General features: G+C 42.6%; 1 protein-coding gene across 1 annotated transcript in view; it reads left to right on the top strand.

Moving 5' to 3' along the window:
- EFCAB6 (EF-hand calcium binding domain 6) overlaps window positions 1-17,150 on the top strand; it is a 204,428-nt gene that overhangs the window by 36,102 nt on the left and 151,176 nt on the right. Inside the window, exons 5-7 of the mRNA XM_028115294.2 lie at window positions 2,794-2,930; window positions 6,959-7,071; window positions 16,517-16,641. Coding sequence (XP_027971095.2) covers window positions 2,794-2,930; window positions 6,959-7,071; window positions 16,517-16,641 — 375 coding nt within the window. The remainder of the gene's footprint in view (window positions 1-2,793; window positions 2,931-6,958; window positions 7,072-16,516; window positions 16,642-17,150) is intronic.

Genomic DNA, 17,150 nt, shown 5'->3' with positions numbered 1-17,150 from the left:
GGAGGTGTGTCTAGAATTTAGCATGGGGCTTTGCATAGAACATTCAATTAATATCTGTTCAATTATTATATTATTAGAATCATTATTACATCAACCATAGACCGAGCCATTCTTACACTCAGGATTGGCCCTGAGGTGGTATAACAAAGCTTCCTCAGGGTGTGGCCTTTTCCCAAGCAGGTGAAAAGAAGACAGATTCATTCGTTCACTCAAACAGTTACTGAGCCAGACCCCGGAGCCGAAGCCCCAAACCCAGCTCCAGGGAGCTGACATTCCCGAGGGAGAGACAGACGGTCAAGATGAGCATTAAATCGGTTGGTGAGAAGTACTCTGAAGACGAGGATCAGAGTGCGAGGGGTGAGGTCCTAACTTCCACTTGTGGTCAGGAGGGCCTTTCGGATAAGATGACAAGTGGGCTGAGATCTGGATGAGGTGAGGGAATGAGACAGTGGGTATCCGGGGAAGAATGTTCTAGGCAGAAAGAATAGCACAGGCAAACGCCTTGAGGCGGGAGGAGCCTGGCACTCAGGAGGAGCGGCAGAGGGTCTGGTGGGGCCTGAAAGTAGCGAGCTAGGGGACACGTGGGGGAGATGAGGTGGGAGAGCTACCAGGAGCCGGTCTGTGGGGCCTGGTGGGTCACAGCTTATGAGGAGATGTGAGTGGGGTCATGGGGGCCAGGGTCAGGAGTGTCTGGTAGGTAGCATCATGGAACAGGAGGGGAGGCCCCTCACATGGGTTTGGAGTCAGACAGATGCTGGGGAGGACCAGGCCATTGGTCATTGCCTTATAGCCGTATCTGTCTTTCCTGTAAATAAAGAGCAAGGCTCCCGAGGGGGGGGGGGGAGAGGGGATAATGGGAAGGGAGGCTGGGAGGGGAGAGAAGGGGGACAGAGTCTGGATGGGGGTGGTGAGTGACTAGCGCAGTAGAGCAGGGTCACACAGCGCCCTGGAGTGAGGGGACCCAGGGAAGTGTTGAATGGGTCACCCTCTGCAGCCACGTCAGGTGTGGGGAGTAGGAGATGAGTTGGATTTAACCAGGGACAGGGGCTTGCCAGGGCTGCGGCGGGAGGAGGGAGCGCATATGCAGTGGTGATTATAGAGACGGAGTGGTTGAGAGGGAGCGAGGGGGAGCTGTGCCCAGGAACTGAGTGGCAGGTGGGGGCCCTGCTGTGGAGAAGCCTGTAGGGTCCTGCACTCGAGCGAGGCGGCTAGAAGAGGGGTGGGGTGGTTGGAGCGTGGGGCTTGATTTTGGAGAGTGGCAGTCATTGGGGGTGACATGGTGTAGAGTCTTGAGCAGGGAGCGGTGACATCTGGCTGAGAGGAGGACTGGGACCTGAGAGACCTGGGCTCAGAGGTCGTCTGTCAGGGGGTCCTGAGCGGGCCTGGAAGCAGGGCCGGCATGTCAGGGGCTAACGGCCCAGCCGGGAGGCCTGGCACTCACAGGTCCAAGCAGCCAGGGAGAAGAGGGAGCAGTGGCCCCCTCCCACCTGCTCCGTGATTCCTCAGGTGTGAGCGAGAGGGCAGCCACCCCAGGAGGGGGCTGCGGGGCTGACCTTCCAGGTCAGGCACAGTCTAGTGAAGGGAACTGGCAGAGGAAGTAGGGGATGTTAATAAAAAGAGAAGAAAAAACAAAACAAAACCTGTTCGTCTTAGAGTTTTTCCCAAACCTCTTCATGAGAGGCACTGATGACCCGAGTCTGGACTGGGGATGGACCTGACCTAGTCCAGGGCAGCAGAATCAGACCCGCCGAGGCCCAGTTGTGCCAGGCCTTTATCATTTTTTATCCACAACCCCATCCCTAGCTTTCATGTTCCACCGTGCAGAATGCACTCCTGTCCTGCCCTAGCCACCTCTCAGCCCAGATGCCTCCTCCTGCAGGAAGCCTCCTGGGTGACTCAGGCTGGAAATGCCTGTTCTCTTCTGTGAAGGCCTACAGCTCTACACTCTCCCCGTTATCTGGCTCTTGTTCCCACAGCTTAGTTTCACGCATATTTATTTTATGTCTTCTCTTCTCCTCCAGTACCATGGCTAAAGGGTTGACTTGCATTAGAATCCCGGTATCATCATTGTCGATGCAGGTGATGTCGCGTGACTCATGTGGCCTCCTTGAACCTCAGTTTTATCTAAAAATGGGGAATGGTACTTCCTTCCTGTGGGTTGGGGGAACTCAATCGCATAGCTCCACGCTTGGCACATGTGGGGCCGGGCGATGTTCCCGTCCTCTCAGTACAAGTAGCTCTGGGGTAGGCACATGGCGTAGTACCCGGCGTCTCCACAGGGCTGATCCAAGTGCCTTTCACATTTGTGTGCCCGATAAATACGTACTTGATACTCTTCTATAATATTTTCTCAAAAATTTAAAGCGGTTGAAATGTACAGTCCTACTTTGCAGCTCCCAGTAAAAACAGTTTGCATGTGGCTGTGGAAAAATGAAGATCGTCCAAGTCCGGCCCTGCCTGAACTATAGTTTTTAAGCACCAATTAACAAAAAAGATTTTTCACATGGCTCTAAAAGGGAGCGAATTGTGTATGAGACTTACTGCTTTGCATCAGAAAGACTTTTTAAAAACTTACTGAGACCATTTACAGAGAAAATGGCTTTACAAACATTCAATAAATGCAAAATGTTCTTTTTTTCCATAGACATATCATTTTGCAATACCTACAACTGTGAGTCTTTGAAAACATTTTATTTTACAAGAAGTATTTAAAAACGTTCACATTTTTTTATGACCATTTTGGTTTTTAACACTGGGTCTTTTGACTTCTCCGAAATCACTTTTTCTACACAGATTTTCAAAAACATTAAAACTGTTATCAAAGCCTTCAAGCTCCTTGATGTTAACAAGTCTGGTCTGATCCAGCCCTGTGAGCTGAGGAAAGTTCTGGAGACCTTCTGTTTGAAGATGAAAGATGATGAATACAGAAAGTAAGTAAGCGGAGGTCTGGTGAGAGATGGCTCAGTAGAACTTAGCCCAGTTTCAAAGTGGGGCCTGGCAGGTGCCCTGGAGCCAGACATCATCCTCTCCTGCAGTCTCTGTCCTGACTGTTTTTAAAAGAGGTGCTCATGGCATTTCTCCTGTGTTGGTGGTGCTCTCCGCAAATGCTCAGACTCGAGAGCTAATGGTTCTAATTCCAAGAGTCCCCAGGGTGGCAGTCATCTGGCCTGCAGATCGGAACACATCTTGATTATTTAAGTAATCCATCACTAGTTGTCTCTCCTTTCCTGGTTGGCCCCACGCCTGCCATCCCCTGTGTTTCCAGTTCACAGTTGACGTTTACTCAAAGCCCGGGGTTAGAGAAGAACAAATTTCTGGATTTGTTCTTTAGTTGATGTGCTCCCTGCTGGCTCTCCCTCCTGATATAATAACAGAAACTTAACTTCCCTCTGAGGACGGTTGTTGCTGGGGTCCAGGGGACACTGCAGCAGGGGGACAGTGAATAACTAAATGTTTAGCTGCTTCACGGCTGCTGAAAGCCACCACCGCCTGCTCCTGACGCGAGGGCAGCGTGTGGAAGTCTGCCTGGGGTTTCTTGTTGTTGTTTTGAGCCTCCAATAAACTCCAGATCATTTAAAAGAAGCCCAATGTTTGGCTTCTGTGGCTACCTGAGTTTTGAATGGAAGCCACCAGAAGGGGGCCTACGTTTAACTTCTTTTCGGTGGTACTCGGCCAAGAAGCTTTCTTCCTCTTCCTGCCTTTTCCCCCTTCTCTGAGTATCCCCCAGGCTGTTAACAGAAGCACCAAGCTTTATTCTTTCACTCTGAGCCAAGGAGTTTCACATCACACTGCAGTAATAAATCCCTATGACACTGGGAGCCATGCTCGCTCGCATGGTGTCATAAAGACGATGTTGGTTCTGGAAGGAACGGAGGAAGTTGCTCCTGCGGCAAGGGAGTGTAGGGGGCATGTGACCATGGCATGGGCACCGTGGGGGCTGAAAAGCAAGGGGACTTTTTAAAAATAGGTATTTCCTGGTCTTTTGAATATTTTCTTCTTTTTTCCTCCTTATAACCCACCTCAGAATATAAAAGGACATAATAGATGTTTTAATTTTTACATCCTTCCGACTGGGAAAGTGTCCAGAATAAGATCCAAACAAAACAAATTAAATAATTTTGTGCACGCAATTATAGAACAGAAGCAACACTCTTATAAAACAGGCAATCAAAAAACCAAACAGTGTTTTATTTGACAATAAACCTTGTGTTTGGCACTGCAGTCTCCAACCTAGTAAATCTATAAAAAATGTTACTATTTCCCCATCTCGTAAGTATTGAATAATAAAGAACTCCACAAATTTTTATTTGAGATTTTTTTTTTAAGCCTCGAAAACAATACTGTTTTCATAAGGCTTGAGAAACTTAACATAATAGAATTGCTTTTCTTTAGAACAGAAACGCAGAAGATCAAAAGTAGACCATTTCTTCGATTGCTTTAATGCTTTTCTTATTGAAGCTCAAGAATATACTCTTTTCCTTGAGAAGCTGCTTCAGTATTAACTTGGTCTTTTTAGTTTTTGAGCAGGAAACACAATGCATTTTTGAATCCTTTCTTTTATCCAAAACAGCCTTCTATTGAATACCAGCCTCTACTTCTCGGGGTGGCAGCAAACGCCTGGCCTTTGGAGTCGGGCATGCTTGGGGTCAGGTCTGTGCTGTGCCCTCCCAGCCCTAGGACCTCGGGAGGCTCCTGGGCCTCTCTGAGACCCAGCTTCCTCTTAAAGAAGTGCAGACCGGGGAGCCCACTTTGCAGGGCAGGCGCCAGGATTCCCCGTAATGTGCACTGTGGGCCTCGGATGCACATAGTAGGTGCTCGTCCCACAGTGACTCTGTCACGGTTGTAAAGATTCCAGGAATGCGTTTTACTCCTTGGAAACCAGTTCTCTTTAGGCTGCAGAATACCATGCAGCGTGTGTGAAGAAGAGGCGAGAGAGGAAATCCTCACCAATTTCGTATTTAATCACACCACCCTGAGACCCATTGGGTTTTGCTTTTCCTTTCCCATCTCTCACACCCACCCCATCCTCCGGTTGCCCTGCAGGCTGAAGTATTTGAATCCCGATAAAATAAGTATGAGCAGCCTGAAAAGCAAACAAACTCACTGGAGGTTGGCCGCTGCCTGAGCAGAGCAAGGAAGCCCATGGCTAGTTGTAGGTGGTGATGGGGGAGAGGTTCACAGGTCGATGGGTGTCATTCCCTTTGCCTCCCTGCAGTTGGCCTTCCTGTGTGCCCCACTCGCCTGCAGTCTGTGCAGACCTCTGAGCTCTCCTGCCCCAAGTGCAGGACTCTGGGAAAACAGCCCTAGCCCTTTCGTCTCAGGAACGATTCTGCTTCCCCTGCCTTTATTCTTCTAAAAAAAAAAGCCTTTGAGATACTGCATGCCTGGGCAGTACTGAGGCTTGATTTTTGAGATATTATCTGTAGGAAATATTACCATGGAATTCTGTCTGTGTGTCCTCAGTGAATATGCGGCCAGTATTATGAAGGCAGATGGGGCTGGGCATTACGAGAGGTCGGGATTCTCTTAGGAGGAAATACCAGTCTGAAAGAATGCTGGATTTTTACAGAAAACAGGGAACTTGGTGATGAGGCTTTTGTCAGTATCTGGACATGTTACCAGAGCAGAAGAGTAGCCAACACTTTCCATAGGACGGCAGCCCAAACAGGAAGGAGCACAGGAGGCCAGCCCCTTGGGTCCCTGAGCCTACAGCCGTATTTTCACGAGGCAGAGTCTGTGGATGAAAGATGTGGCTATTTGGGGAGTTTCAGCATGAGCATCTGGCAGCTATCCTATCTCCAGATAATTTTTCTTATTAGAACAATAGGCAAGATTCATCAAAGTGGGGAAAAAAAAAGGTACGCGTTGAAGTATTCAACATTACTCTTTGTTAAATTTGGAAAACAGAAAAATAACAAATACTTTAAGTGATAATTACTAAATTTTTAGAAAGCAGCATGAAATTAGGTAATTATAGAAACCAACACATATGGAGATAATATAACCAAACATTTAAAAACTGTCAATTTTTTATAAATGTAATAATGCAGATATCATCTAGAAAACCATTTATCAAATGGCAGATTTGAATAATAGAAAATTCATTTTAAGAAGGAAAAAAATCCAAACATCCTATTTATCTGAACTTTAAAAAAAGAGTATCTTGGTATATTTTAGGGAGAGACATTGGTTAAGTGTATTTTTTTGTTGGTTTTTTTTTAAATATTTATTTATTAGAGAGGGGGAGAGAGAGAGAGAGAGAGAGAGAGCATGAGCAGGGGGGAGGGGCAGAGGGAAAGGGAGAAGCAGACTCCCCGCTGAGCAGGGAGCTCAACATGGCTGGATCCCAGGGTCCTGGGATCACGACGTGAGCTGAAGACAGACGCTTAACTGACTGAGCCACCCAGGTGCCCTGGTTACATGTTTTAAAATGTTCTTTTTTCTCTGTGGAGATCATAGAATGCTCCAAGGAAAGTTTTGCCCCTGCCACAGTGAACTGGGCCTCAGTTGTCTCTGTCATATGCTGTGCTTGGTCACCAGCGTGGGCTATGTTCTCCCCTCCCCCTAGCTCTAGATGTCTCTGGTTGTAGAGGCTTTGTGCTGATTGACTCATGGTCCAGATCATGGCCCCGTAATTCCTGAAGGCAAATGGGACCTGCTTTTGCTGTCCACATATGGCCTGAATCATGGCCACCCCATCCTCCTGCCAGAGAAGGGAGAAAACGAGAACTGGGGCCTGACTGCCCCCATGCGTCGGTAGGCCAAGTACAGTGATCTCCTCTGAAGTGTCTGTGTGTTTTAATCTTACAGTAACACTTCCTAGGGTTCACTTTTTAACTTCAGCTCTAGCTAGAAGCACATTAAAATGAATGCCAGCCCCCGTGTTAAAGGATACCTTGCTTCATTTTAGATTCTCTATATCATAATTTCTGATTACCAAAGAACATTTCTATTCCAGGTTTGCGAAACACTACAACATTGATAAAGATACCGCAGTGGATTATAATGTTTTTTTGAAGAACCTCAGTGTAAATAATGACTTGAATCTTAGGTATTCTGTGGGAAATCAAGGTGAGTGTTTTATAAGTATATAGCTAAAGATTTCAGTATCCTTTGGCCTGATAATTCCTCTTCTATGAATCTGTTCTGAGGAAATACTTTCAGATATGGAAACTGCATTAGGCACAAAGATAGTCATGGCATTGTTATTTAGAAGAATAACGTAAATGTCTAACAACAGGAAAAGGGTTCAGTGAGTCACAGCGTATCCACCCGGTAAAATGTGCAGCCACGAGCAATGATTTCCATGAAGTTAATGGTAAAATGGAAAGTGTATGCTGAGTATCAGTAAACGATGGGAAAGAAATTCTAAAATACAGATTGTCTTTAAGTGATGTGTCTCTGGGTGTTATCTGGTTCTTTTTTCTGCTGCTTTTGTATTTTCAAAAATTTGTATAATGAACCTGTTACTCCTTTTGTGATGGGAAAAATCTTTATATAAAAGGGCAAATAGCTGTGTAGTTTATACATTATATTGGACATGTAAAGCCAGGCATATAACCTTGAGAAGGAAAATTTTTCCTTGCACCGATGGCGTTTATCCCAGCCTCATCAACAAAGTGCCCAGAGTTGTTGACCTGCTAGATAGTTCTGGAGAGAGCAGAGTCCAGTTCCCTGAGGATGAATTTATGAAGAATGCAGTTGGGAGATTTCTCCTCCGGGCCTTTGGTCATTTGAGGCAAGTGGTTTCTTGCCTCAGGGGCTTATCACCTATGAAGGGCTCATTCAAGAAATGGTGTTACTGGTTTCCATGTAATTCAATACAACAAATATCGAGCATCTTCTGCAATTCTCAGATTTGCCTCACTAGCATACTTAACAAAGACAAATTCTCAGATTTTAGCTCAGTTTCCCTAAGATCACTGAGAGCAGACTCCAGGGCTCTCCTTTTAAAAGCCTCTTAAGTTTTGGGAATTACTAGATAGGATGATCTTCCAAGGACCTGTTCATCCCTTATGTTTTGTTAGTTCATATGCAGATCCTTATACCACTAGGGTTCAAAGCCAAGTAACATACTCTATCTTTAAGGAGTATGTGTGTGTGTGTGCATGTGTATGTGTGTGAATTTTTAAAAAACAGGGCAGGTAAAGCATAAAGTAAGTCACATAAAGAGTATAATAATAAAAAGCATTTATTTATTGTGCTTTATATAGATACTTTATAAGCTTTAATTTTAATTTTGATTTTCTCTCAGTACCTTTGTGAGATGGGTGCTATTGTCCCATTTTTTAGATGAGAAAACATGGACTCAAGGGTGCCAAATGAAGTCCCCAAAGTCATATAGCTCATTTTTGGTGGAGTTGAGATTTGAACTGTTTAGCTCCAAAGCAGACTGTTGAAATGCCTGGGAGGGAAGAACAAAATGTCATGGGATGTTCACAGGAGGAAGAGGGGTATCCGGGTAAGAGCTAGGAGGCCCTTTTGCAGGGCCAGAGTTCACAGAATGCATGTGACAAGCATGGAGGGAAGGAGAGCATTCTAGTCCATGGGCCTTTGGGGTGGGGGCATGTTGGGCTGAAGCATGGGCTGTGCATTTTGCCCAAGTGGGGTATAAGGTGGTGTCTCGCTTGATTATAGAAAATTTTCATCACAAGTAAGTTTATAGACTTAATTTGAGAAGCGTAATGCTCCACCCCACTTACCAGACATTTGTTCCATGCCAGGCCTTAGGCTAAGCTCATTCCTGTACTGTCTCTTTCCATATTCACCCAGTCCTGTGAGGCAGGCACTGAGGCAGATAAGTGAAAAGATTGAAGTAAACAAGCCTATCCTACCACCCAGAATTAACCACTGTCAGCATGATTCCTGGTATCTTTCCATGCAGATCTGTGGAAAGGAGAGACAGATAGGAAGAAATACATTTGTAAAAATGGATTCGTATAGATGCTATTTTATATAAGTGTCTACTTTTCCTTGAGTGTTAAAGAAGAATAGGAATTGAAATGAAACTGAAGAAAATCTTGAATATGTCTTGGCTGGATATAATATCCGTGAGTCACATGTTCCCACTCCCAAACGTCAGGGACTTTGACCCACTGCCTCTGGCTATGGAGAAGTCTGAGGCTTACCTAATTTTCTTACTGGTCGTGTGCTTTTTCTAGCTGGCTGCCCAAAAGAATCGTTTGTCCCTGAATTTCAGAAACATAGTTAGGATATGTCTTGCTGTTGAGCCTTCTGTATGTTTTCCAAAGCACAATGTATCTTTAATCTGCAGATCCAATTACTTTTTCATTTTGAGATTTTTTTTTAATATTATATATCTTTGAATAAATCTTTGGTTTCATTTTTCTGATCTTTAACTTCAGTGATACAAATCATCCTTGCGTTGGATTGTCTTTGTCTTCTGTATCAAATGGTCTCAAAGTGATACATTCTCTTTGACCTTTTCCTCGGCAGTCACAATGATCATCTCAGGTCTTCCGTCTATACCTGTAATTTGATTTTTACCAAGGTCGATTTTATTCTGTGCTATTTCTACTTTATTTATTACTTCTATTTTTTTTTAAGATTTTATTTAGTTTTTGACAGAGAGAGACACAGCGAGAGAGGGAACACAAGCAGGGGGAGCGGGAGAGGGAGAAGCAGGCTTCCCGCCGAGCAGGGAGCCCGATGCGGGACTCGATCCCAGGACCCCGGGATCATGACCTGAGCCAAAGGCAGACGCTTAACCGACGGAGCCACCCAGGCGCCCATTTATTACTTCTATCATGGCCTTTCCTTTGGTCTACTATATTACTTTCCCTCTCATTTTGTTGTTTTCTCATCTTGTTTTACTGAACGTGTATTCCTATTAAGATGTTCCGTAAAGTAATGTGTACCTTTTGCATTTTATTCCAAGATGGGATCTTTGCCTTTTGTATTACTCTCCTTCCTTCCCAGTATACCTACATCTACACCAGCCCCTGACACTTTTCCAGTAGAGTTTTCATAATTTCAAGAACATCGGGTAAATGGATCATTTTTTATTCTATTATACCTCTTTAATTAATTAGTCTACCTTCAGATAATATTATACTAATTCACATGAAGGATAAGGACTTTACCACCGGTATTTCCATTCGTCTCTCCTGTATTTTGTTAGATTGTTGTTACAGATTGTACTTTTATATATGCTATAAACGCAGAATGCTGCTTCTCTTGCTCTGCTGAGATTTTCTATCTGTTCGCTCATCAAGAGTATATTTTCCTTTATATTCTCAAACACTTATTTTGAAATTTAAACTTTTAAATGCTTTAAAATTTTCATCTGCTAATTCCAACATTTAGGTCATCTCAGAGTCTGGTCTTTATTGATTCCTTTTTTTTTTTTCTTTCTTGAATAGGGATCACAGGGTCCTGTTTTGTTTTGTTTTGTCTTTCCCATGTCTCGCGATTTTGTAATTTATCCCGGATAGAGCAAATCATGCATTGTAGAGACTGTGGATTCTGTTATGTGCCTCTGAGGAATTTAAGTATTTGTTTTAGCAGCCAGTTTATTTGCCTGCACTCAGACTCTAATCTTTGTCTCCCCTGAGGGCTTTCACACTTGAAATCTTTGTAGTGCTATTTTAGCCTTAGCTGGGTGTCTTATTGTCTGCTCTACACATCTTGTTCAGGGGTTAGCCGAAGATCTTGGCAGAAATTATGCACAGACGTTAGAAATCCCCTGTGCTTTTCTTTTGGGGGGGCTTTCCTTACTTTCTTACTTTCTAGCTGCTGTGTAGTCCTCAACTCTGTTTTCTGTTTCCTAAAGCCAGCAGGACTCCTGGGTCTTATATCCAAATTCTATCCATTTAGCATCTTTTCAGCTGAGACCTGCCCTCAGGCAAAAAGCCAGAAATAACAAGAAATGTATCAAGTGTTACTCTATTTTTCCAAGTGTCGACTCCAGTTTATATCAGTTGCTCTCTAATGCCTTCAGATAGTTTTTTGTTTATATTTTGGCCAGAGTTTATAATTGTTTTCTGCTGGGAGGATAGGTTCAATATGAGCCAATCCACTAAATTGAAAGCAGAACTTGCTGGCTGCCCAAATTAAGTTTCTTCTTGCTTCAGTCTATGCTGGTAAAATTTTTCTAATTTTTACTATTTTTTTTCTTTGGCTTTTGTCATTAGGAATTGTAAGTAGGTAAGTGGTATAATACAGTTTCAGTTACAACATGGAAATCTCATTGGGTTTTTTTTTCATTTTGTTATCAATAATTGGCAACTTTTTTGTTTGTTAGGGATGCATAAAATAATGATGCATGTCACAATGAGAGGCATTTTCGATTCAATTCAATATGAGATATATATCTGGTTATTCTCCTATATATTCCTGTTCCTGCAGTGTTCGCTCAAGTTCTTATTGCTATTAGTAGTTAAATTTGGGGGAGTCAAAAGTTAGATGCAGAGTTTCGACTGTGTGGGGCTGGCACCCCAACCCTCATGCTGTTCAGGGGTCAGCTGTAGTAATCTGGGGCTATGGACTGCGTTACAGTAAAGCTCTATACCGCAGTTGTCAACACAGAGGTCTATTTACTGGTGTATATAGTGGGGCAGGATGAATCACTGGCACCGGCTGGTCATCATCCCCGTGGCCATCCCATCAACTCAAAATCCTCAGCCCCAAAGTCTGAATAGTAAGGTATCAGCGTATCCTTTCTGGGTTGGCTTATCATGGAAATTATTTTATTTGGACCATGGGTTGGCTAATTTGAATCCCCACCTTACTAACTTGTTTTGGGAAAAGCCAAGGAATCCAGATAGGTTGCTCAGGGTATTGATCAAACAAAGAAGACAGTGACATTATATGGAACAGTTGAAAGTCCTTTGTAGGTTTTGATTCATCTTCTAATTTCTCTCTGTGTAAGTCATACGGAAGTACGTCTTCCTGTGCCACTGACTCAGCTTCTATACGATTGCCACATTAGGAGCGAAAACCTTTATCACATCTGCTCACATGCTTGGCTCTCTCATCATTTTGGTTATTTGAGGCTTGTCCTCTAGTAGATTTCTTGTGAAGTGCTCATGGAAATGATGTTCTCTGATTTCTTACATGTTCATGACAGTTTGTATGTGGCCTGTATAGTTAAAAAATCAGTTTGTCTGAATGTAGTGATTCAAAGGGGCACGTGCACCCCAATGTTTATGGCAGCAATGTCCACAATAGCCAAACTATGGAAAGAGCCCAGATGTCCATCAACAGATGTATAGATAAAGAAGATGTGGTATATATATATATATATATATATATATATATATATATATATATATAATGGAATATTACACAGCCATCAAAAAATGAAATCTTGCCATTTGCAATGATGTGGTTGGAACTGGAGGGTATTATGCTAAGTGAGATAAATCAGTCAGAGGGACAGGGAGACGGTCATATGATTTCACTGATACGTTGAATTTAAGAAACAAAACAGAGGATCATAGGGGAAGAGAGGAAAAAATAAAACAAGATGAAACCAGAGAGGGAGACAAACCATAAGAGAATCTTAATCATAGGAAACAAACTGAGGGTTGCTGGAGTGGGGTGGTGGGGTGGGGTAACTGGGTGATAGACATTAGGGAGGGTGTGTGATGTAATGAGCACTGGATATTATATTAGACTGATGAATCACAGACCTGTACCTCTGAAACCAATAATACATTATATGTTAATTAATTGAATTTAAATAAAATATGTTTAAAACGAACAAGCAACAACAACAAAAAATCACTTTGTATATAAAATCCTTAGCTCAGATTTTCATTCCTTAAGGATCTTAAATATTTTTACTCATTGCCTGGTGACTTGAAGTTTTGCTGAAGAAAAGTTTGATGACAGTCTGATTTTATTTCCCTTATTAGTGACTTGGTCTTTTTGTTCGGATATCCAGAGAATTTTTTTTTCCTTTTATTTAAAACCCAGTAATTTTGCTAGAATGAGTCATGATGTTGGACACTCGTGACTATTCTGTAAGTATTTGTATGCTATCTGAATTGGCAGGTTTGAGTCTTTTATTTCAGGAAGACTTCTGGAATTGCAATTTTTAGCATCTGAACCATTCGGTCCTTAGATTTTCTTCCCAATGATACCTTTTACATGTATCTTGGATTTCTTTTCCTAGCTTCTTTTTTAGACTATAACTTTCTTGCCAGCCTTCCTTCCTGCCTTTTTTCTTTTTTGCTTACTTGATACAATTTTTTTCTTTTTCACCCCCTCTTACTGTTGTTTGTTTGCTCTTGTGTTCCTTTTAGTTCAGTCTTTGTTTCTGAGACAGTTTTATTTCTAATTTGCTTCAGAGCTCTGTCATCCAATTTCACAGTTTTTCTAGCTCTGATTGATACTGTTCTTCCTTGTCTCCTATCACTTAAAACCTTTCTCATTAATCAATAGGTAGCTAATGTGTACTGAGTGTCTAGTGAGTTCCAGGCCTTACACATTCGTCACCATGTCAAATCCTCCTGGCAACTCTGTGGCGTTTCTGTCCATTTCTTCTTGCAAACGGGGACAAGCCTGCGTAGCTGGTAACAGAAGGTTGCAGAGTCAGTGATCAGATCCAGAATGAGTACTCCTCACCTTCGTACTGTTTTCAGAGTTTCTGAATCTTACTCACTTCGGAGCTTCCACTGAGAAATTCTCTCAGCACTCCAACCCTGAAGCACATGGACAGATGAGTACTGTCCTGTTTCTGATTTTTCTAGAATGACATTTTTACCAGTGTTTTAATAATATTTGCTTTCTATATGGTGGTTTGGGGAAGATATTCTGAAGAGAGCAATAATTTTAAAATATATGTCCCCAGGGTGCCTGGGTGGCTCAGTTGGTTAAGCATCTGACTCTTGACTTCAGCTCAGGTCATGATCTCAGGGTCATGAGACCAAGCCCTGCGTCAGACTCCACGCTCAGTGTGGAATCTGCTCATCTCTCCCCGCCCGCCCCCCCTCAGCCTCCCGCCACTTATGCTTGCTCTCTCTCTCTTTAAAATAAATAAATAAATACGTAAAATATTTTTAAAAATATATGTCCCCTATTTGCATTTTTCCCAAAATTTCACTTTCTTAAGTAAGCACATAATTCCACATACTTCTTTATATCTGTTTCTACTTCTCATATGAACTCCTGCTTTTTTCTTGTCTATGAACTGTGAATGATAAGGATACAATCTGCTCACGTTGGTTCCTTTTTGGGGAAAATGTGTTCTACAAGGACTCGTTACCAGGAGCTGTTGGTGGATTTGATGCTGTTGTTACCCATGTCAGGGAGTCTCTAGGTCATATATTTGCAGGGACCACAACTTTTGACTTTTCTAAATATATAGAACAATGTTTCTTGTTAATTTTGCATATTTATGCTTTCGCTGTGTTTATGTCCTTAAGAAGCCATCATCTTGCTTGTCAAAAGCACTATCTATCTGGCACCTGAAGAAATGACATTGGGAAGTGGGTGTCCTTTTGCTGCCCCGATGACATATAGAAGTACACATGTAAGCTTTGGATTTCCTCTCTACCCCATTTCAAATCAGCGAAGACCCTTTGGGGGAAATTAGCAGGTGGCAGGAATTATTAAGCTGGGCTGATGGGTGAGGCCTGGCATGACTGTGATGAGACACACCTTGGAACAAGGCATGGTTGAGTTCTGTAGCCAGCTTGGGGCGGCAGTATAACTGCACAGGTCCCTGGACGGTGAGCTCCCCGCGGGCAGGCCTCACACCACAGCCACCCCCCACCCTCCAGAGCCTGGCCTGTTGTTTACAGAGCAAGAATGGGTTTCCCTCGATGTGCCATGTGTCCCTATCATCTGCCATTAGAGCATCAGTGCCCCAGAGTGGAACCCACACACAGGATGCGGGATCAGAAAACCGGGCTCGGCGTGCCCAACTGAGTCAGAGCCTGGTTCTGTGGGTTTGCTTCCCCACCACTCAGTGAGGCTCTTGTGTGTGTTCCGAGATCCCAGTTTCAAATGCCTGGCCCACCAAGGCCACAGAATTCCAGACCAAGTTCTGCCTTTGTATTTCATTATGCAGCCAGCGGGGTCCACCGTGGGAAGCTGTTTTTCTTTTACTTTTTTCTTTCTTTCTTTCTTTCTTTCTTTTTTTTTTTTTGAGGTAGGAAATGGAATTCCAGATGACTGGCAGTTTGTTAACTGCAGCTGAGTCGTTGCAAGTGTGCTTAATTTGAGTGAAGCTTATTTGCAGACATTTTAGGAAATAAATCTGGGAAACCATTTGTGATTCTTTGCAGTCGACTTTGAGAATGGCTGTATTTTAGATTTATTTTATTCTCTTTTATTATAAAAGTAATACATGCTGGCTGCAAAAAAGGCACAAAAACACGAATAACGATCCCCATAACCCTTCCACTTGAATCCCACCACTGTGTTCTGTTTGGTGTATTGTCCTCCCTGATTTGTTTCCTGCTGCATGGGTGGGGCGGTGGGTGGGTGGGTGGGTGCACAGACGGCTGGGTAGGCCTGCAAATACACAACCTAAGTATTAGAATGAGAATTAAATTATGCTAGTCACCCTTTCTTTCAGTCATGAAACTACATCAAGGAAAATTTTCCACACCTGTTAATTTAGACAGGCACCTTTGTTTTTAATGTCCGTAGTGTTTTAGAGGCTTGATGAGCCATAGTTTATAAAACCCGTCCTCTATGAATGGGCATTTAAATTGTTTTAATTTTTAAAAATCTTCAAACGGTGCAGGGAATACCCCTACCCATATACGTTTGTTGAGTAGTTCTATAATTCCATTTTGTAAAATTCGAGAAGATTTCAGAGTATTCAGGTACCAGGTTTTCTATACACAAACTGGAACTAATTTCTCTATCATTCCCTTTTATCCATGCCTCGTTGACAAGTGGAAAAAAATTGTTAACTTGTTTTCATTAGACTTACAATTGCCAATGAGTTTGAGTAATTTTTCATACATCTCTTGGGTTGTTTAGTTCTTTTTGTGTGAATTACCTGTTTATAACCTTAGTCTATTGTTCTGTTGAGTATTTATCTTATTGATGTGTAAGAGCTACTCGGGCATCATGGTAATTAACCTATAGTTTTTCTCACTCATTTTTCTTTCATTGTGATTTGTGTGTGTGTGTTTTTAACCAAACAAAAAATAAGTGTTTATACTGTCAGACCTATCCATTGTTCAAATGATTTGGGGCTGTAGTGTGTCCCTTGGAAAGGACTTCACACACAGAGATTGTACACTATATAATATCCATCTTAATTTTCTTCTGTTGCTCTCATGGTTTTATTATTTTACTTGGTGTACTTTTTACTCTACCTCAGGTTTATCCTAACACAGGATAGCAAGTAGATTCACTTTTTTCTAAAAATGTCCAGCCAATTATTTCAATGCTGTTTATTACCTGGCTCATCATGCTTTTGATTCATTCTGGTCCTACTTTTGATCAGACAGGTGAGGGTGAAAAGGGAACACTGGGTATTTAAATGTACCTCTGGCAACATGAATAAGCAGAAGCTCTCTTGTTTTCATAGAGATCTCATGGAACAATCAACCAGTCAAAAATTCCAAAGGGGAGTGCCTCCACAGCTCTGTTTCATCAGAAGATGTCTGGAAAACCTGTTCCTTAGACGAAATTGAGAGGACCTTTTGCCAAGAGGTAAGAGTGTCTCCCTAACACCAAGGTCCCCTAAAGCGTGAACAGAGGAAATTGACAGCTATGAAAAACCATTAGGTCTGAACATTATTTCTAAAATTTGTTTTGATCCTACCTCCACCTCCCCAAACCCTGAGGCCTCCTCCAACTCCTGATGACAGTCCGTCAGTAATAGTAAGGGTGGTGAGAGGCTGATGCTTAAGTACCTCCTCCTCGGTGCTACTCACATACTAAATCTGATAAGAAGTATTCAAGACTTCTATAAGGACATGAGACAACTTTATTGAGTAAAATAAAGGAAGACTTGAATAAATGAAGAGCTCTTTTTTGGTTTTTGGATAGGAAGATTCAGCATTAATATCTGCTCTTCCTATATCTGGATGGAGATATACATACATATATATATATGTTTTTTTTTTCTTTTTGAAAAGTTATAATAAAGAATCTACAGCACCACATAAAAAATAATTTATAGGGGTGACTGGCCAGCTCAGTAGGTAAAGCATGCAACT

Source organism: Eumetopias jubatus, unplaced genomic scaffold (genome assembly GCF_037043125.1).
Source record: "Eumetopias jubatus isolate StellerSeaLion01/CBP00866 unplaced genomic scaffold, mEumJub1_p1.0 scaffold_8, whole genome shotgun sequence".
NCBI classification, from domain to species: Eukaryota; Metazoa; Chordata; class Mammalia; order Carnivora; family Otariidae; genus Eumetopias; species Eumetopias jubatus.
Note: the sequence above shows the minus strand (reverse complement) of the source record. Positions and strands in the feature narration are given on the sequence as shown.